Source organism: Mustela putorius, unplaced genomic scaffold, assembly GCF_011764305.1.
Source record: "Mustela putorius furo isolate JIRA1106 unplaced genomic scaffold, ASM1176430v1.1 tig00003853_pilon_pilon_pilon, whole genome shotgun sequence".
Lineage (NCBI taxonomy): Eukaryota > Metazoa > Chordata > Mammalia > Carnivora > Mustelidae > Mustela > Mustela putorius.
The window spans coordinates 21,133,996-21,155,118 of record NW_025422005.1 but is presented as its reverse complement, the minus strand read 5'-3'; the positions used below and the strand labels follow the sequence as shown (position 1 = coordinate 21,155,118).

The following is a 21,123-nucleotide window of genomic DNA, read 5'->3' as shown; positions in this document are numbered from 1 at the left end:
AGACCCTCTGAGGAGCAGGGAGCATATTGCTGGGCTGGATCCCAGGACCCCAGGATCATGACCTGAACCAAGGCAGGCACTGAGTGAACCACCCAGGGACCCCCTCTTCAGTATGTTCTAGGTAATAATTTTTTCATTAATACTAATGCAGTAAATATTTTTTAAATATCCATATATCTTATCTGTACTAAGATTTACTGGGACTCTATCAGTCCTTTCTGTCATCCATGTCCTTCTAGCCTCAAGTCCTTTATTTCTTATATGTATAAGTAATCGGTCAGAAATTACAAAACATAAATAACCTTCCTAAAAAGAGGTGTTCAGTAGCATACATTCCTTTCATGAATTTCGAATGTTATCTTGGGCTAGCTAACCCTCTTATTCTTGATTTCTCTGGTATAAACTATTCCATGCATAAATCTTCTCTACTACATACCTAATAAGAGTTTTTTTGATCTCTTCCTGAAACCCTCCCATGACTAAGAACTCCATTTCTGGAAAGTTCTCCCTTCTATTTACAAAAATCTTCCTCCCTATAACTTCTATTCATTGGTTCTGGTGCTATCTTCTGACAAGGAGAATAAACCCATTAGTCTTTTGTTTTTTGTTTTTTTTAAGATTTTTTTATTTTTTTTTTTTAACAGACAGAGATCGCAAGTAGGCAGAGAAGCAGGCAGAGAGAGAGGGAGGAAGCAGGCTTCCTGCTGAGCAGAGAGCCTGATGTGGAGCTGGATCCCAGGACCCTGGGATCATGACCTAAGCAGAAGGCAGAGGCCCAACCCACTGAGCCACCCAGGTGCCCCTAGTCTTTTTCCTTTTAAGTAAAACCTATGCTCAGCATGGGGGCTGAACTCATGACCCTGAGATCAGGACATCAGGTATTCTACCAACTGAGCCAGCCAGACACCCCCTAAACCTACCAGTCTTTTTTTTTTTTTTTTAAGATTTTATTTATTTACCCGACAGACAGATATTACAAGTAGGCAGAGAGGCAGGCAGAGAGAGAGGAGGAAGCAGGCTCCCTGCTGAGCAGAGAGCCCAATGTGGGGCTCCATCCCAGGACTCTGAGATCATGACCTGAGCCAAAGGCAGAGGCTTTAACCCAGTGAGCCACCCAGGTGCCCCAAACCTACCAGTCTTAAAGGCATTTGATACCAGCTATCATATTCCCCTTCTAAATCATCTAAGCTAAACATTCTGATGAACACAGGGATATGATGAGAAACAGATAACGTGTATGAAACACATCACTGGAAGAAGTGAGCTGTTACGAATTCAGTAATGATAATTGTAATTACCATGTACTGGTTCACCTTTACTTCTACAAGCTTCTCACTGTCTTCCATGCAAAGGTAATGACAAGGAGTACCGGATGATTTATGGAATTGTTTAATCACTGCTATATCACACACCTGAAACTACTATAACACTGTAGGTTAACTAGAATTAAAATAAAAACTTTCCTGATTCAAATGAAACCTTCCTTTCTTTTAGAACTTTTTTAAACCAATTTTGTGCCTTTCTCAGTTTCCTTCTATATCAAACTAACTGCATGAACATTTCATTCAACTCCCTTTTCCTCAGCCAACCTCCAACAAGTTTCCATTATGGAGAAACCTACTCCACAAATACCAATTAGACTTGCTCTTAAAATGTACAGGACTTCTTGTTCCAAATTATCTACAGTCACAGATGTGGACGGCCCTGAACTGATCTATGTTTATTCTTCCCCCAAACACCTCTGGCTACCTTCTATACATCTTTCAAGGCTCAGCTCAAAAGATCACCTCTTCCAGAATTTCTTCTGTGACCAACCCACCCACAACTCAGGCTGGTTTAGACAGTCCTCACTTTCAAACTGGCACCATGTATGTATCTTGTGAAACTGCTTTGTTTTGTATGCTTACCTGTCACTAATGTAAGGCTCCCTGACATACACTCCAGATTTCTCAGTAGTATCTAGCATACAGCAAAGAAAAGATATAGGGGTGCCTGGGTGGTTCTGTCTTTAAGTTCTGCCTTTGGTTGAGGTCATGACGACAGGGTCCTGAGATGGAGCCCCGCATCAGGCTCCCTGCTCCATGGGAAGCCTGTTGCTCCCTCTCCCACTCCCCCTGCTTGTGTTCCCTCTGTGTCTCTGTCAAATAAATAAATAAAATCTTTAAAAATATATATATAGATAGATTATGTCAGAACCTTGCTGTATTCCCTCTCCATCTCTCTGTGTCAAATATACAAATAAAATCTTTTTTTAAGATTTTATTTATGATTGACAGAGAGAGATCACAAGCAGGGGGCAGCAGGCAGAGGGAGCAGGCTCCCCGTTGAGCACAGAGCCCAATGTAGGCTCAATCCCAGGACCCTGGGATCATGACCTGGTTGGGTAGACGCCCAACTGAGCCACATAGGAGCCACCATAAATAAAATCTTTAAAAAAAGGAGGGGGTGCCTGGGTGGCTCAGTGGGTTAAAGCCTCTGCCTTTGGCTCAGGTCATGATTCCAGGGTCCTGGGATCAAGCCCCACATTGGGCTCTCTGCTCAGCGGGAAGCCTGCTTCCTCCTCTCTCTCTCTCTCTGCCTGCCTCTCCGCCTATGTGATCTCTCTCTCTGTCAAATAAATAAATAAAATCTTTTTTTTTTTAAAGATTTTATTTATTTATTTGACAGAGAGAAATTACAAGTACACTGAGAGGCAGGCAGAGAGAGAGAGAAGGAAGCAGGCTCCCTGCCGAGCAGAGAGCCCGATGTGGGACTCGATCCCAGGACCCTGAGATCATGACCTGAGCCGAAGGCAGCGGCTTAACCCACTGAGCCACCCAGGCGCCCCAATAAATAAAATCTTTAAAAAAAAAAAAAACATTGTAGGAAAGATGTGAATAGGCATTTTTAATCAATGCATGTTCACTGCAATGTTATTTCAGCTGGGAAAAAAAAACATAAAGCAGCTGACAAATCTAAAAATTAAGGATTGGTAAATTATAATAAATCTATGAAAGAATACTAGGAAGCCATCAAAAGTCATGTCACAGAAGAATATTTAACAATTAGGCAAAGGTTCTAAATAAATGCAGAAAGCAGGTTACAAGATAGTATCTGAAGTACACAAAAGAGTAAACCACATATGGAAGATACCCCTAAAATTTGCTGAAGTTTCAAGCTTGAAGCTTCTATGATACTGAATTGCAACAAAGAACAGAGCAAGTTGCTAATAGTAGGCTAAAATGGCTATAGTTCTGCTTCAGTGTGTTCTGCCAAGATACATACCCAATCATGGAACTTTAGAATAGCTGTGACATCATTTTCAGGATGAAGCTTACGTATTTCCCCACTTGAGTTACTATGCCCACTTGGCACAATTTTTTGGAATCTTGTAAATAATACACAAGTGCACATACAAACACCCCACCTAAAGGAGTCGACTGCCTCAATGAGCTAACAGTTTGATTCTCATGAAACTTGTTTTATCTTGGAAGCCTAAAAAAGACTAGCTTTACATCAGTTATGTAAGAATGTTAAGGTTAGCAGTAGACAAGAGAAGTAAGGCAATACTGACTGAAATGTTAACTGGGTTTAGAAGCAATCATAGGGACCTTCCTGAAACCTTAGCAATCTCTTCTAACAGAAGGTAAACTAAAAAGTAATCTGACACAAGTATGGTTGAAACTTTCTTTTTCTTTCTTTTTTTTTTTTTTTTTTGTAATTTGTTCACCAGCCTGAGAACAATTCATATACTCATTCATCACAAGTCTTTACGGAATGGTTTTAAGAAACATCCATTAGGGGCGCCTGGGTGGCTCAGTGGGTTAAGCCTCTGCCTTCAGCTCAGGTCATGAACTCAGGGTTCTGGGATCGAGCCCCGCATCAGGCTCTCTGCTTAGCAGGGAGCCTGCTTTCTCCTCTCTCCCTGCCTGCCTCTCTATCAAATAAATAAATAAAATCTTAAAAAAAAAAAAAGAAAGAAAGAAAGATCCATTAGTTGGCTTAACAAAGCCCCTAAACCTTGATTATTACCACTCACTATGAAAACATCACAAAGCTGGTCAATTCCAACATATGACTCTTACACCTCCTTATGAAGTTGAATTATTATTCACTGAACTGCTCCAGTGAATTTAGTACAAACTTGATTAAAAGTCTACATAAATTAACAGCACTCAAATTTGCTACTTCATTTTTAAATCCAAATTTCCCCACTACTTCCAATACATACAAGTCAATCTTATCAATTAGGCTGTACATTCCTGTCCTTGCCCTATTTTTGTTTTTTGTTTTTTTTTTTTTTTTAAAGATTTTATTTATTTATTTGACAGAGAGAGATCACAAGTAGACAGAGAGGCAGGCAGAGAGAGAGAGAGAGAGGAGGAAGCAGGCTCCCTGCTGAGCAAAGAGCCTGATGTGGGGCTCGATCCCAGGACCCTGAGATCATGACCTGAGCCGAAGGCAGCGGCTTAACCCACTGAGCCACCCAGGCGCCCCCCTATTTTTGTTTTTGCCTTCCTATTTTTAATCACAACACGTGGGACAGAACTTTGCAGATGAAAGCAAGCAGATTCATAATATGGGACTGATACGCATGTTTCAAGTGGTTAAACTAAGCACCTGGATGCCCCTCACACACTTTAATAATCTACTGTGAAACTACATGACGTTTAAAAGGTCATGGCCTCCCATCCTTGAGTTCCTCTATATTTCTTTTAAAGATTTTATTTATGTATTTGACAGAGAGATATCACAAGTAGGCATAGAGGCAGGCGGCAGGAGGTGCGGGGGAGAAGCACCACCATCCCCCTCCAAACAGAAAGCCTGATTCCAGCCTCAATCCCAGGACCCTGAGGTCATGACCTAAGCCAAAGGCAAAGGCTTAATCCACTGAGCCATGCAAGCACCCCCTTAAGTTCCTCTAGATACAGGAGACTGTTAAAACATCTTTAGAGCCTTTCAGATGTCTGGTGAAAATAATCAGTACCATTTCCTCAAGATTATGGTAGATTTTTAAGTTAAACCGGTAAACTTTGGGGAAGGGAAAAGAGGAATTTAAAGAAAAAATTTTTTGACAGTGAATTTTCATAATGTGGCTCTATACTTGTAGCATCACTGACAAACATATCTCCATTTTTTATTCATCTGCACACACCAGAAGGCAACCATCCTGCTTTAGCTGGACAACTATGCACCTCTGAGTCTGTGTTATCCAGGTGGAGAATCTAATCATACAGCCCTCCTCCTACTGCTCAAAAAATAAGCTTTTATAGAGGCATAACAAGTGCCTCAGATCCTATAACAAATATATAAAACCTGTATGAATTCATGACAAACCTAAGAAAAATATATTTACATAAATTTAATAAACTTAATTTTACATTTGAAGCTAACCACTTAGGATTCTCTCAATCATTAATGTATCTTTAAAAAAAAAAGTCTTCTTAAAAAAAAAAGTCTTCTTGCCCATAATAATCTTTTCACCTACTTCCTACATTTAAATATGTCAAAGTCCTAGATAACATAAACTCTGCCTCAACTCGTATTTTACCATTCTCTATGGTCTTAAAGTTTACATTCACTCAATACACACAGACCAAGTATTACCAACACCTTCCAATAAATTCCAACTCTTTTTAGTTTGGACCTATTCCCCATCTGCCCAAGATGGTCACTTGTTACAAATAGGGAACAAGAGGTTACTCTTCAGGAATACAACAGAATTTTAATAACGAGAGATCAGCTTTTTATGATTATCTGTTTCCAAGTTTTATATAATACATACTATGTTTCCAAACTGGAAAAGGGTTTTGGAAAAAGTAACTAAGCAGAACACTAAGGACAGGAACAAGGAAAAAGTTCCAAAACATTCCCTAATACTTCCAGTAATCAAAGGCAAGCAGGGTGGCACACCAACTCCTGACTTAACCACCTTACCTGACTTAAGCCAAAAGTTAATTATAACAGAACTTTAACCTTTTCTCTGCCATATTAAGGCCTCGATCTTTTCCTATTTGATTTTTCATGGTTCTATCACTTCAATTATCCCCTTTGCACTTCTTCTGGCCTGTTCTTCACCTCTTTTGCATCATTTAAATTCTGCTTTCCGTTAACTTAAGCTTACATTTCTACACATGAAGCCAAACAGTAACATCAGTTATACTTCCATAAAGGCTTAAACTGTTAAGTGATATGTTTGTTATTTACAGAGCTTTTATTAACCATTCAGAATACCTCTCCTGTTCTCTCTAGTTCCTTCTCCTTCCTTATAAGTCTTAAGAATGGTAAACTGGTTACCTTTTTAACACTTTCTTCTTCCTCTTGGCGTTTCTCATAGTGTGAGAAGTCATCAAAAATCGAAGTGGTGTGCTTGTAGCTGGCTATGATTTTCAACACCTGCTTAGCCTTTTCCAGAGGCACTTCCTGAGTGTCCCTGGAGTTGGTCACTGGTTTATTCTCGTTGTTCTCTAGGCGAATGTGTCGCAGTTGGCTATTGGGAACGTCCTTCACAAAAATCCACCTGACATCAAAACGACCCTTCCATTTGTCCTGGGACCACACACCTGCACATGTGTTGTAGTCCACAGCAGATTTCATTTCTGCAACGCCACAGAAGTGTCCACTGCCGTTGACACTGAAAAGTAAGTAAACGGGGCCTTTCCCGTTCATGGAGCGATAAGCAGCATCCAGTCTCTTGTTACCGTGCTCTGTGCTGCACCAGATATTATACTTAATGGAACGGTGGATATCGTCCTCAGAGTAGCTCTTAATGATGAAAACCCGGCCATGTTTCAGATTCCAGTCAAAATCCTTGGGGTTATAGTTGTTAATGGACCGCAGCTTCTCCAACACTGGGTGAGGTTCTGAAGGAGTAGATCCAGATCCAGCCTGAGACTGTCCTACTCCATTACCATCCACCCCATTATGACCGAACCCACTGCCACGGTTCCGAGGTGCTACCCAGCGGGTTGGCTGAGTTGCCTGTTGCTGGACTGAGAGTTGGGCAGGCTGTGGTGGAGGTGGGGGCAATGGCTGTGTTTGTTGCCCCACGGATGCCTGAGCCACTGGTGGGCTATTGTTAGCCTGCTGACCTACAGGCTGGGGAGACCCCTGGGTTGGCTGCTGACCTATGTTCTGAACCAAAGCCTGTGAGGGGGCTTTTGCCACAGGACCCTTATTATCCCAAGTTCCAATATCCATGTTATGCTTTATTGGGGGTGGTGGAAGACTTGACCCTGCAATGCCATTCTTGGTCTTCAACTTCGGTTGCTGTTTCGCCGGCTTGCTAGCAATATCAGCCCAAGATGCTGGTTTTGGAGGAGCGATGGTTGCTGGAGGCAAACTATTGGAAGCCACGATGTTACCAGTAATGGACCCACTACCAACTGCAGAACCTACAACTTTTGGAACACTGCTTGCAACTTCTGTGCTACCCAACTTCAGTGCTGCCATCCCTTGGTCTATAGTATTCATGCCAGGAGCCTTATTGAGGGTCTCACTGGCAAAAGCTGACTGTCCATCAATCATGGCTCCACCTAAGGAGCTAGGTGCATAAGCATAATTGCTACTATATCCAGAGCTCTGAGTAGACTGTCCCTGAGAACTGTTATTTCCCCAAGCTGAGAAGTCAATCCCACTGGGAAAGAAATTAAAACCATGCTGACCAAGAAATGGAGTGCTACCCAGGGCTCCTGGTTGTCCGAACATTGCATCTGGTAGGAAGTGAGGCTCTCCGTTGCTCAGCTGTCCATAAGAAGTCAGATAGGGCATGGCTGTATCACCCCCAGTAGACCAAGCAGCTTCACCCAAAGAATAGGAGAAGCCAATAGAGGGACTGTAGTAACTGGGCAAATAGGAATCTGACATGGCAGTATATGCATTATTCTGTGAAAAGGAAAAAAAAAAGGCAAATCAAAATTAAACACAAAAATTAATAAAACAACAATAAGGACATTTCCTCTTCCAACTATTCACCCAATTCAAATGCGACTAGAAAAGCAACTATTTCAGGTGATCTCTTCCCATAAACTTCCTGGAATTCTTACACTGAAAGAGATTTTAGTTTCATAATTAAAATGTTTAAGCATTTCAAGTTAAACTGACATACAATTTAAGCCTTAACTTTAGCAGTATACAGTTTAGGACATACATATAAGCCTTAATTTTAGCACTAGAATTGAGGAAAGGGAAAACCCAGCATCTCACCAAAAGAATTAAGTCTTTGCTCTATAGAAGTGTTGAGATGATGCTTTTACTAAAAACCAGTGCTCTGTGGATTCAAGGAGTGTGAACTTTGACAGATCAGAGGAGTGTTCCTAAGAGTTTCCTATCAAAACCATACTATAATAGATAAGAAAACAATAGCAAGAACTGGAAATTTCAAGTTCTATCCCAAAAATCTGTGTAGCCGTTCCTCAACCATAAACCAAGGTTTATTACACTTAGTTTACATCATTAGCCTCTTGGCAAACCATTTGGGAACATTAGGAGATACGACTATTTAATTATAACCTGGGAAGGCAATGCATAACCGCTTCCAAAGTTTAAAACTGAAAAATGTTGCTATCTGGTCTACTTCACCTATAAAATTAATGGCTTCAAATGCACACCTGACTTTTCCATTAAAACTAGGGGAATTCCAAAAACATTGAAAGTCTGTATCTTTAAGAATTATTCTAAGGAATAACCAAAAATATAAACTTACACTCAACTAGTCAGCACATTAGAAGACAGACTGCACTGCAAAAACCTCAATCATTCTTGACCTAAGTAAATACTGTAACTCACAGAATAGTCCAATAAGGGAGAAGCTGTAGATATAAAAAATTGGTCTGAATATGTATGGATATAGCTCAACTCAAAACAGAGTATCCTAACTTCAAAATAGCTCTGGTACAGGCGTACACTTAACCTGATGAGCACTGAGTAATACATGAAATTGTTGAATCACTATACTGCACTCCTAAAACTAATGTAACACTGTATTAACTGCAATGGAATTAAAATAGCAGCTCTGGTACACAAGAAGCCTTTAACTACTGAATAAAGAATTTTGTTCTTAAGAAACTTGGATGACCAGAAGTATGTCAGGCCTGTATTATCTGTATTATCAAAGCCAACACTATTCTCCCTAGCCAAACATAGCGCTTGAAAATTAAATGTTTCAACTAATACGGTTTGATAAAAATGGTCCTTTTCTCTGCCAATATTTTCCTTACCAAAAAAAGGGGAGAAAAAGTAAGTCTTTTCACACATCCCCTTAGGTTTAAGAGAAATCAGTTTCTCAAAGACAGTGTTAAAATTTTAAGACTCAAATCCATTAGGAATAAGAAATTCAGTCTATCATCAATGGATTAAGCCTTAAGGATTATTCCAACATAAGGCAATAAATAATGGTTAAAAGGTAGATGAACTACTCTTGATAAACTACAAAGATTTTCAAGTTATCCATCTATTCAACCATGATATGATTTCTACTCCCCCATACCCCAGAATTTTTTAAAGACATTCAAGCTTTAGCTTGAGAAGTAAAAAACGCACTTAATATCACAGGTTATGCCATCATATAGCTGAGTGCCTACACCTGAACTGGCAGGTTCCCACATGCCCCTGAGCTCAAAAATCTGAATTACACAATGTTTCACAAGAACTACCTAGAATTATGTTTCCAAATGCTCCCACTCTCCCTGTATGATTATGTAAGCAAACTACTTCAATAGCAGGAACCTATAAATAGTTCATTCCTCTACTTCCTTCCTACTTTTCCTGATTAACTGGTTGCCTTCTCTGAAAACTTTTCCCAATCACTCGCTTAAATGGTTTCTTCACTCTCAATGGAGAAAATTTTATGTGGGGGATCTAAAAGTTTTATGCAAGAATTAGGTCCAAATATGGGCATGCACCAATATGTCAAGTTTTCAAAATCTAGTGTATGGCATCTGTTCAGAATTTATATAGATATATCATAAGCTTTTTCATTTTTTAGGGTATCTTCGATGAGTTACTGTAAGTTTTCCTTCTGGTTTATTAAATCTGTGGGTTTGTATTTATTAGCTAAAACCTTGTGAGTTATATCTTTGGGACCCAGAATATTAACACAAAAGAACTGACAAATGAAAGTAGTTTCTACATACACAGATCATGTTAATATATGAACCAATATAGACCTAAAAGAAATTAGAAAAACAGGTTACACAGCAAAATCCTCAATCATTTTTGATCTTCATTTGTGCCAAAGAGTACCTTATCTTCCTTTAACTCCATTTTATAAAATTCTATAGCTCCCACAAGTGAGAAACTAGAGGTGTACAAAATTGGTTTCTACAGATATAGACACATCTCAACTTGAAAAAGGAATACCTAAGTCCAAAAGTTAGGATAACCTAACAACCCACTAACTAGTGACCAGATGAAAAGGAAGATTGCAGTTCTACAGCACTAAATAAAGTTCAGGAGATTTTTTATTAGTTTTTTCCCATCACATATGCATCCAATTTTCCTAAAAGAAAAAGGTTTGGGGGGTAAAAAATCAGAATACTTAAACTGAGTATTCTTCAGTTTTGCACCGTTACATTCTTGGTAAGGAGAATTACTATCAGGTGCTGCTGGTATACTATAAAATGCTATCACTTCCAATCTCAGAATTCTGTTTGCTGTCAACAACGATGGGAATCTTAAGTCTATAACATCTGTAGTAACTCGTTTACCACACACGGACTGGTATTAAAAAAAATCACCCCCTGAAAATGAGATTCATTGATAAGGCAGAGAAAAAATACGGTATGTTACACCCTCTGATCAGGCATGTAAATGGTTAACTACTCACGGGCCTTGCCTGTGGACTCAAGTAAGGTTCAAAATCATCATCATTTAATCCATCCTTTTGATGTACAGATCCATTTTGTACTGAAGGGGAAAAGATTCAAATACATTAGGAGTGTCTCAATCGCACAACCTATCTCCCAAATTAAGCAAATCTATTCTAACCCGGAGAAAAGCCTCACTAAACAGAGCAAGTCAGTCTGAATTTCAGAAAAAAACGGATAAAGAGGAGAATGAAAGCGGAGCAATATTCGTCAATGAAAATGTCTCCCTCCACCAGAAGCAAGTTGATCTTAAAAAGGTCATTTTATTGGCTCCTCTAGATTTCAATCCCCTCCGGCTTCCCCTCCCCCATCACATGTGAGTACTTCCAGAGAGTGATCCACGAGGATGAAAAACAAAGGCCTTCTAAGACCTACAGGAAACTAAGGACCTGGGACATTTCAAAACCGAATCCACCCCCACCCTTAATGAATTACTCCTTGTTCACTGAAAAGCTGTTCGCCAGCTGCAAGAACACACCGAAAGGGTCAAATACTTAAGTGTGAGGCACCTGCGAACTAAGCGGCTTCCGAAAGGTCCTCTCCCTGGGGCGCTTCCCGGAGACCCCGCCCCCACTACTCGGCGTCCCCCCTCCCGGCCCAGGGCCACCGGCGGAGCTGGGCTCACCTTTGTTTCCTTGACCTTTTGGTCTCTGCGGGCGAAGAAAACGTCGCCGAGCAGCAAGTCGTCCAAGGAAGAAATGGAAAAGGAAAGACAAATTAAAGCCGGGTCGGAGACGGGAATAAAGGAGCAGGCCTGAAGGGAGGCGTCAGGAATGATGGTGAGGGGGAGGCTGAAAATGGGAGGCGGGGAAAAGCGCAGGCCGGCGGGGCCCGCGGAGAAAAAGCGGGGGACGCGCCAGAAACAACGCGAGGAGACTAGCGTTTCAAGGAAGGGGAAGGAAACAAGGAAGAAAACGAGGCCCGCTGAGAAGAGGGAACGCGGCGCGGCCGGTGGGCTCCGAGGCCCGGAGAGAAGCGGGGAGAGCGGGCGGAGGGCGAGGCGCTGGGCGCGGCCGGCCTGAGAGGCCCGAAAGCTGGCCAGCGAGAGGCGCCGCCTCGGCTCGGCCCGACCGGGGGCGGCGGGCCCGGGCCTAGTCGGGCTCCCTCTCGCCTCACACAATGGCCGAGGCATGCGGGCCGGGCCTGTACCTGCTCCAAGAGGCTGCTGGCCGACATGGCTCTCGGATCCTCGCGGGTAGCGACAGCGGTGGACTCTCGTCAGGGCGGCGGCGGATGAGCCCTGGCGGCGGGAGCAGGCGGCGCGGTGGCGGCTTTTGTCCCTGACACTCGGGGGCCTCGGCGGACGCAGCGGAGACACAGCGCGCGGCTCGGGCTCCGGCTCCGACTCGGCGACGCTCTAGCCCGAGAGCTCAACGCTCGTCTCTATGTCTTTACGCGCGCGCCCGCCCCTCGCAGCCGAAATAAGGGCGCCCAGCGGCGGAGGCGGACGGCGCGCGCGGCGCGACGCTGACTCTCACATTCACTCACCCACGCGGAAGGCGTCCGGCGCGAAGCACTCCGGGAAGGAAGGGACGAGGCCGCAGTGCCCTCTGGTGGGCTGGAGGAGCGGAAGCGGCGAGTGCGGCCTCCCCGCCCCCATCGCCTCGGGATTGGGGCCTATAGGAAGGTGGGGGCGGCCAGGGTCGCGCCACGAGGTTTTGACTAACACCTGGAGGGAGTAGCTTTAGCTGGAGAAAACCCACAAAAGCCGGTTTCTCAATGAAGAAGTCACCCCCGGAATGCGAGAGACCTCAGAATAAACCTGCCTCCCAGCTGCAAATGGCACCCCACCCCCATGGAAGGGTGGGTATCCTGATAGGGGTCACAGCCCCCAGGGAAACTTCACAGCCCCCCGAGAAATATGCACCACCACCACTACCAGCAGGGACCTTGTTATCCTCTGTTGGACTACAAAGAGAGTGCCCAAAAAACAAAAACATCCACAAAAAATCCGGTACCCTGCAAAAGAGATTTGACATTGCAGGGAGGACAATCTATAGCTCTCTAAGGAAGTCGTTGGCCACCGTGAATCTGTTAAACTGTGGCCTTTATTTCCAAGAAAAGCACACCACATACATCTACACAAAATGTTCCGTGTACTTTGAACAATTCCCAAGAATCTCTAAATCTATGGACTTGAAGAGAGAATGTCCTTATCTGGGGAAGGAGAGAAATTAACTCTACTTGAATATCTGCTGTGGGTTACGTTTTGTTGATAGGTGCTTTTTTTTTTTTTTTTAAGATTTTATTTATTTATTTGGCAGAGCGAGATCACAAGTAGGCAGAGAGGCAGGCAGAGAGAGAGAGGAGGAAGCAGGCTCCCTGCCAAGCAGAGAGCCCGATGCGGGACTCGATCCCAGGACCCTGAGGTCATGACCTGAGCCGAAGGCAGAGGCTCAACCCACTGAGCCACCCAGGCGCCCCTGATAGGTGCTTTTGAACATTCTAAAGCAGCACCTTCCAAATAGTCTTTAGTCTCTGTTTGACAACTGGGGAAACAGAGTTAGTTAAGCAATGTGCCCAAGGTTACAAAGCTATTAAATAGTCATGTGTATCTGACACTAAGAGAAACATAATAGTGTCCCTCCACGCCCACGAGAAATCCTGTATTCAGGAATCAAAATCCAGAGGAGATCCATAATATGGGCAAAAGCATCCTTAATCAGCAACAAACCCAAACTCATGCAGGGATATTTGATCCTAGGACAGCCCATCTCCTAATAGCTTTTATTATTGCAAATAGTAGTAAACAGATAAATAATGCACTATTAAGGATCAACCTGATACCATCCACTCTCTGGAAACAGGAGGCTTTGGTAGACTCAGTAGTAAAATAAATGATAACACAGCATCTTGGATTTTGCATTATAATTTTGCTCAAAGTGCTGAAAGCATTTTTTTTCTGCCCATAATCATATTTATATCATATTTATGGTTGGAAGGAATAAGATCAGACACCTATATATGTAATGGACTTCTGGAAAAGACAATAGAATGTCAAGTCTCAGAGCAGAGATCCCAGCAAGAGAATAAAGAAACCTAGTAACCTTTTTCTTTGAGACAGCCAGTTAACCCCATAGCCCACATTTTTGTATAAAATAAGCAGTTGCCTACAGTTACCCTTGAAAGCAGCATGATAGTATGAAAAGAGGATTGACTAAGAATCATGTCCTGGGAAGAGGAGAGACTAAATACTGGCCTCACCACCAGATTTGTAGCATTAAGTAAATTACTGGAAACTTTCAGAGATTTCCCCCATTTGATAAAGGGAAAATAATTACTTAACAGATTTGTTGTGAAGAAAAAGCTTAAAAATACAACAACACGGAAGCAAGTCTGGTACATTGCAGGTTCCTTTCCTGTACTCCCATTAAGGGATAATAGTGAAAATTCCCTCCTTCCAATGACATTTCTAGTGCTTTAAATTTTTCTTACAATAGTTCCCCCTTATCTGAGGTTTCACTCTATGTTTCAGTTACCAATGGTCAACTGTGGTCTAGATCAGATTATTGTACTGACATGTGGTCAGAAGAGCAACAGTAGCCTAATGCCAGGTTACAATGCCTACATCATTCACTTCACATCATCTCAACGCATAGACATTTTATTATCTCACATTATCGCAAGAGGAGTGAGTATATTATAATATTTGGGGGGTTTGTTATTTATTTATGACAAATATCCCACATCCATAATCCTCTCCTGTCAGAAGTTCTTTGAAACAATGCCATCAGCCTCTGCCAGTCAGAGGATGGAGTCATCTGACTCACCTAACCTGTGAATGGCCTCATAGGTAGCAGAGGTTTTAAACTAGCCATATGAGAGGTGGCTGGGTAGCTCAGTAGGTTAGGTGCCTGCCTTTGCTGTGGGGACTTTTGCTCTTCTCCCTCTTTTCTGAGGAAATTGCGTGGATTTCTTTCACTTCCACTAACATCTCTGCACCACAGATTCCAGATCAGTTCATGATCTCAGGGTCTTGGGATGAAGCCCTACATCTCCCTCTCCTCTGCTCCTCCCCACTGCTCATGTTCTCTCTCTCTCTCTCTGCCTCAAGTAAATAAAATAAAATCTTTAGAAAAAAATATTAAGCTGGCCATTTGAAACTGCCTGTCACCTTGTCAACCCCAGCCACATGCATCTGGATGGATGTGTGGTCCTTAGGACCAATGACACAGTAGCAGGCAGAGCATTTCTGCAACAGGTGCAGGTCCCCAAACTTGCTGATGTCCTACTGCATGTTTAAGGTGAGCCTGCTGCCACCACCAGGACTGTGAGCACAGAAAGCTATAATAAGATATTTTTGAAAGGCCGCCTTCACATAACTTTTATTACAATACATTGTTATAATTATTTTATTATTGTTGTTAATCTCTTATTGTGTGTATTTTATGAATTAAACTTTATCATGGGTATTTATATATAGAAAAAAAACAATATATAGGGTTCAGTTCTATCTGCAGTTTCAGGCATCCACTGGGAGATCTTGGAACACGTGCCCCATGGGCAAAAGAGGACTACTGTAGCTCCTTTGGGATTACTTTCTGTCCTCCAGAAGTTCTCAGGAGTTAAAACGCAAATATCCTTGGAGCAAGGGTAATCTCTAAATCTGTATTCATTCTCCAGATTGGTTGTAACAGGCCCCTGAAGAGAAACACAAGAACAATAAATTCAATCACCAGGAAAAGGGTGAGGAAGTCTGGAGTGTGGTGTGTCATCTTACTGAGATAAACCCCCCTCCCCCCCATGGTTTGAGAAAGGAATACTAGACTGGAAATGGCCTCTCTAGCTTTGTCTCTGCCACTGGGTGGAAAAAGCACTCGAGATCTCTTTTAACAAGTATGTATTGAGGGGTAGGGGCGCCTGGGTGGCTCAGTGGTTTAGGCCGCTGCCTTCGGCTCAGGTCATGATCTCAGGGCCCTCGAATCAAGTCCCGCATTGGGCTCTCTGCTCTGCAGGGAGCCTGCTTCCCTTTCACTCTCTCTGCCTGCCTCTCTGCCTACTTGTGATCTCTGTCAAATAAATGAATAAAATCTTTAAAAACATTTTTTTAAAGTATGTATTGAGGGCTAGGCGATGTGCTGGAGAGAAAGCCTTAAGAGTTCACTTTACTCCTGAAGCTTATAGACAGTCAGGGAAAACAACAGTAAATAAATAGTTATTCAATTACAGTTGTACAAAGTGCAACGAGGAAACACCTATGGATCTAGCTCAGATGCAGGGTGGGTGGGAGTGGGGGAGGGCAAGGAAGTTTTCCCTGGGTGATAAGCTTCAGCTAAAACCTGAAGGATGACCAGAAATTAACCAGACAGGAAGGGAAGGGAAGTGTGGGAACAATATGTGCAAAGGCCCTATGTGGGAAGGAGCTTGGCACTGATGAGGAATGGAAAGGAGGCCAGCATGACTGGCACATAATGAGAGAGAGGGTGGGAGCAGATGAGACTGGAGAAAGAAGGAAAACAGGGACTTTAGTCGTTAGCTGCTAATGATGATCAGCAAGGAGAGAGTTAACAGAAGTATAGCATTCTCGGGTTTATGTTTCAAGGAGTTCCTTCTGGTTGCAGTGTGGGAAATAGATCTAGGGAGGAGACAGTAGATGAGGAGTTAGAAGAGGATTGTAGGAAGTCCAGGCAAAAGGTCATGCTCTAACATAGTGGCAGTGAATACGGTTAGAAATGGACCAAAAGAGGGGAGCCTGGGTGGCTCAGTGGGTTGAGCTGCTGCCTTCCTGATCTCGGGGCCCTGGGGTGGAGTCCTGTGTCGGGCTCTCTGCTCGGCTGGGGGCCTGCTTCCCTTCTTCTCTCTCTGCCTACTTGTGATCTCTGTCTGTCAAATAAATAAATAATCTTTTTAAAAAAAAAAGAGAGAGAGAGAGAGAGACCAGAGCGATACAAGGGGAGATAAGGAGAGTAAATCATTCCCTCACTCAAAATCTATTTCCAAGACTGTAAAAGAAGGACACAGGACCAAAACAAATTCTAAGGTCCCTTCGGGTTCCATTGTTTTAGATCTCTGGAAGGTAGAAACCAAAGTAGTCCTTCCAGATACATGAAATGAGGAGTGGGGATCAGAGAGAAAAAGAAGTAGCAAAGAGTACAGATTTTTGCATACTCCTCAGAATTATGCTGTAGTCTGGGGCTGGATTGTTGGGCTCTGGTCCTCAAACGTTTCCAGCCTTCAGGAATAGTAGACCTCAAGACCCAAGTCACCCCCCCTTTGTAAGGCAGGAATAGAGAAATGTTTACATCCTTCATATAACTGACAGTGTAAAACCCTATTTTTTTTAAAAGATTTTATTTATTTATTTGACAGAGAGAGATCACAAGTAGGCAGAGAGGCAGGCAGAGGGAGAGGAGGAGGCAGGCTCCCTGCTGAGCAGAGAGCCCGATGCGGGACTCGATCCCAGGATCCTGAGATCATGACCTGAGCCGAAGGCAGCGGCTTAACCCACTGAGCCACCCAGGTGCCCTGTAAAACCCTATTTTTAAAGATTTCTGCTGGTTCTCTGTAGTCCATACAATGTACAAAGTTTGCCACTCCCTAGCCCTGTGAATTTCTCACCATATACTTCTGGCCCAGCCACACTGAACTTGTTTCCCAAATACATGTATTTTTCTGGACCCCAGAACTCTGCACATGCAGTTCTTTCTGCCTCAAATGCCCTTCTCATCTTGCCTACCCAGCTCCTATCTATCTTTGAGATCCTCATCAAATGATGCCTTATTTCTTCGCCCAAGCAGAAAGGTGCTCTGTTCTTTGTTCACTCATAATATTAGCCATATTTCCTTATTTTAACATTTTAGTGCATTAAAACAATTCACATCAATATTTATTTTTCCTTTGGAAGTTTGGGATTCAGTTGATAATCTAATGGGAGTAATGAATTTTGTCCTTGGAAAAAGGTACATGCACCCAAATTTTTGCCAACAATCTCATTGAGCAGACCCTTCCCCAAGCCCATCTATATACCATGGACCCCAGGTCAAGAGAACCAAGCATTGGGCTTACATATTGCTTCTCCAGTAAATCTAGAACTGCTTACTAGGACAAGGAGCATTTTTATTATTGATCTTTATATTCCAAAGCTGAGTAAATATTCATTGAATTTTTATATCCCCAAGCTAAGTAAATACTCATTGAATTAATTTGTTCTCATTCATTTTCAAAATTCTCCCTGGTCCTGTCAATCCCCATTTTACTAATGAAAATCTGGTGGAGCCAACATATGTGTTAAAAAGTTAAATGTGCAGGGACATCTGGCTGGCTCGGTCAGAAGAGCCTGTGACTCTTGTTCTCCTGGACATGAGTTCAAGCACCACATTTGGTGCAGAGATTACTAAAAATATAAACTTTTAAAAAAATGTACAGAGACTTAATTAGCTTAATTGAATGTTAAAAGAAAGGCACTATGGAAATCCCAGGGTAGGTGGATGATTGGCTTTGTAATGTGCAGGTGTGTTTTATGACGGTCTGAATGGAAGCATGAAAAGAGCAATGTGAGAACAAGGCTAAAGGAAGAAAAAACCTGCAGCTGGGCCAGGTGGCCTCCGGACACTAGCAATTCACAGCTGTGCAAATCCAAAGGCAGCTGTTAGAGACCTGGAGGGCAGAGAAGAACAGCACCAAGAAAGGGCCTGCAAAAGGAGCCTTGAAGATTCAACTCAGAGTCAAGAGGTAAGAGTAGAAATTTTCACCAGTCCTCCAGGAAGAAAGAAAGGTAATGATAATGTAATGAGCTTTTCATAAAGCTTAATGTATTCACTGTAAAGGACTGTTCTTTATTCTGAGATTATCTCCTGTCTTTTTGATGTAAAAATGCCCTTTCTTTTCAAATGATGCCAGTAAGAGTTGGCCATTTTTTAAAAAATCCTTATTCAGTAAAATATAATGTCAAGAACCCCATGTTGGTTCCTAAGACTTTTTTTTTTCTTTTATTGATACATGATATCTAAAAGTCCAAGTAGCAGTGTGCTAGGGAATAGCTTAAGGTCTCAATCTAAGACAATCAGAGAGAAAAATGAAGGGCAAACAAGATTTTTGGAGATAATGCCAAAGGGAAATGAAGCCAGGGACCCCCCCGGAGGGGCTGATTCAATTTTAAGTTTCCAAGAAAGAATAAGTAAACCAATGAATGTGGGACTGAACTATTTGTGACAATGTTTTGTTTATTTGTTTAAAGATTTTATGTATTTATTTGACAGAGAGTGAGAGAGGGAACACAAGCCAGGAGAGAGAGAGAAGGTGAAGCAAGTGGAATCCTGATGGGGGGCTCAATCCCAGGACCCCGGGATCATGACTGGAGCCGAAGACAAATGCTTAACAATTGAGCCACCCAGGTGCTCCTATGTGTGACAATGTTTTACAGATAAATCCTTCCCTGGTTCTTGGGTGGGAACTACGGAGAACATAAATAAAGCAAATATATGAGAAGTTGTGTCCAGTTTGCTCAGAAAGTCTACCCAGAGTGTCTCAGTCAATGACAGGGTGAACTCAGCATTTTTGTAGCAAAGTAGTTCTCATAGTTCCTAGAGTAAGAGTATTAGCTTTTTGCTCAGTTAGCAAAGCCTTTGCAGTGCTATCAATGTTCTGCGGAGTAGGGTCCCTGTGTAGCAACTGGCACATGGACTTGGTTCTGCACAGTAGGACCCTAACAAAGAGATGAAGGAGTTCTGGGATGCCTGAGTGGCTCAGTCAGTTAAGCATCTGCCTTTGGCTCAGGTCATGATCCCAGGTTCTTAGGATCAAGTCCCGCATCAGGCTCCATGCTCAGTAGGGAGCCTGCTTCTCCTTCTGCCTGCTGCTCCCCCTGCTTGTGCTTTCTCTCTGACAAAGAAATAAAATCTTCGGGGCACCTGGGTGGCTCAGTGGGTTAAAGCCTCTTGTCTTCAGCTCAGGACATGATCCCAGGGTCTTGGGATCGAGCCCCAGGGAGCCTGCTTCCTCCTCTCTCTGCCTGCCTCTCTGCCTACTTGTGATCTCTGTCTGTCAAATAAATAAGTAAAATGTTTAAAAAAAAAAAGAAAGAAAGAAAATCTTCAAAAAAAAGAAAAGAAATAAAGGTGCTCTAAGCAAAGACTCTGACACCAGTGTCATTTCAAACAGGGCCATTAACAAAGCAATAAATCAGGGGCACCTCACTGGCTCAGTCAGTAGAGTGTGTAACTCAGTCTTGGGCTTGTGAGTTTGAGTCCCACACCAGGCATAGAGATTACTTTAAAAAAAAAAAAAAGTGAAAGAAAAAAAGAAAATCAAAGTGATACTTCCTGTGAAGTACAGATTATCTGGATTCTAAAATCCTTCATCCAGTAAATGAACTTTCCCTCCCTCCAGTACTTCCTATCAGGAATCCTAGAGAGATGGGGAACAGGACTTACTGCCCAGCATGATCACAAAATCTTAGCAGCTACCACTGCTCCAGATCTCCACAATCCTATCTAAACTGCAGCCTGATCAAGCTGAAAATTTTAACTTAAGTGGTAATGAAACATGTTATCAAATAAAACACCATTATATAATGATTCATTGAAGGGCTCCTTTTAGGTATTAAGTTTCCCTAGTAGTTTAAAGACTAGTTTGATGAGTAACAATGACTCAAAAGTATCTGTTGTTTAGGATAGAATATAAATATGTTTCTTTATTGTAGATGAAGTAAATAATGTTATCCACCACTTAGGATAGTTGGGAGGATCAAATGGGTTAACATATGTAAAGTGCTTGGAACAATGCTTGGTACATAGTTCCTCTTCAATGAGTATTGGCTACTTAGTGTTCACCTATCAAATACCTATTCAGCTTCTACTACAAGGCAGGCACTGTTCTAGGGCCTGCAGAAACAGCAGTGACATAGAGACAAGAAAGATCCCCTGCCTATGGAGCTTCCATTCTAGTCTGGGGAGGAAAAAAAATCAGATACATAAAATGGAGGAAAATAAAGGAGGGTAAAGAAAACTAGAAAGCACAGGGCAGGGGAAGTTGCCATTTTTCATGGTGTGGGTGGTCAGGGAAGTCCTCTCTGATAACGTAACATGTGACCAGAGACTTGAAGGAAGTGAGGAAATAAGCTTTGCAGTTATCTGCGGGGAAGAGTGTCCTAAGAGATTACTGAATCAAAAAAACAGGCTCCCAAAGAAGAAGGTCTGGGTCTTTCTGTAATGACAGACAGGAACAGGGTCACGTGGTGAAGACACTGTGCTCCACCAGAGACAGGACTGAGTTCCAGACAAGGCTTGCTATGAGGAAATGTGGACCCAGTGTTGTCAGATCTTCTAGGTTTTTTTTGGTT

The 21,123-nt window shown here is 42.5% G+C and overlaps 1 protein-coding gene and 1 pseudogene across 2 annotated transcripts in view; both read right to left on the bottom strand.

Annotated features, from left to right (window-relative positions):
• YTHDF2 (YTH N6-methyladenosine RNA binding protein 2) overlaps positions 1-12,319 on the bottom strand; it is a 28,058-nt gene extending 15,739 nt beyond the window's left edge. Inside the window, exons 1-4 of one of the 2 annotated variants that reach the window (XM_045064065.1) lie at positions 11,994-12,319; positions 11,470-11,494; positions 10,814-10,884; positions 6,277-7,863 (exon numbers count right to left, since the gene is read on the bottom strand). In XM_045064065.1, coding sequence (XP_044920000.1) covers positions 6,277-7,863; positions 10,814-10,884; positions 11,470-11,494; positions 11,994-12,020 — 1,710 coding nt within the window. In that variant the 5' untranslated portion in view covers positions 12,021-12,319. Of the gene's footprint in view, positions 1-6,276; positions 7,864-10,804; positions 10,885-11,469; positions 11,495-11,993 lie in introns of both variants that reach the window. The other variant, XM_004741004.3, reaches the window with a different exon arrangement.
• A 2,230-nt stretch (positions 12,320-14,549) lies between these two features.
• On the bottom strand, positions 14,550-15,081 carry LOC123387388 (annotated as a pseudogene).
• Positions 15,082-21,123: the final 6,042 nt, after the last annotated feature.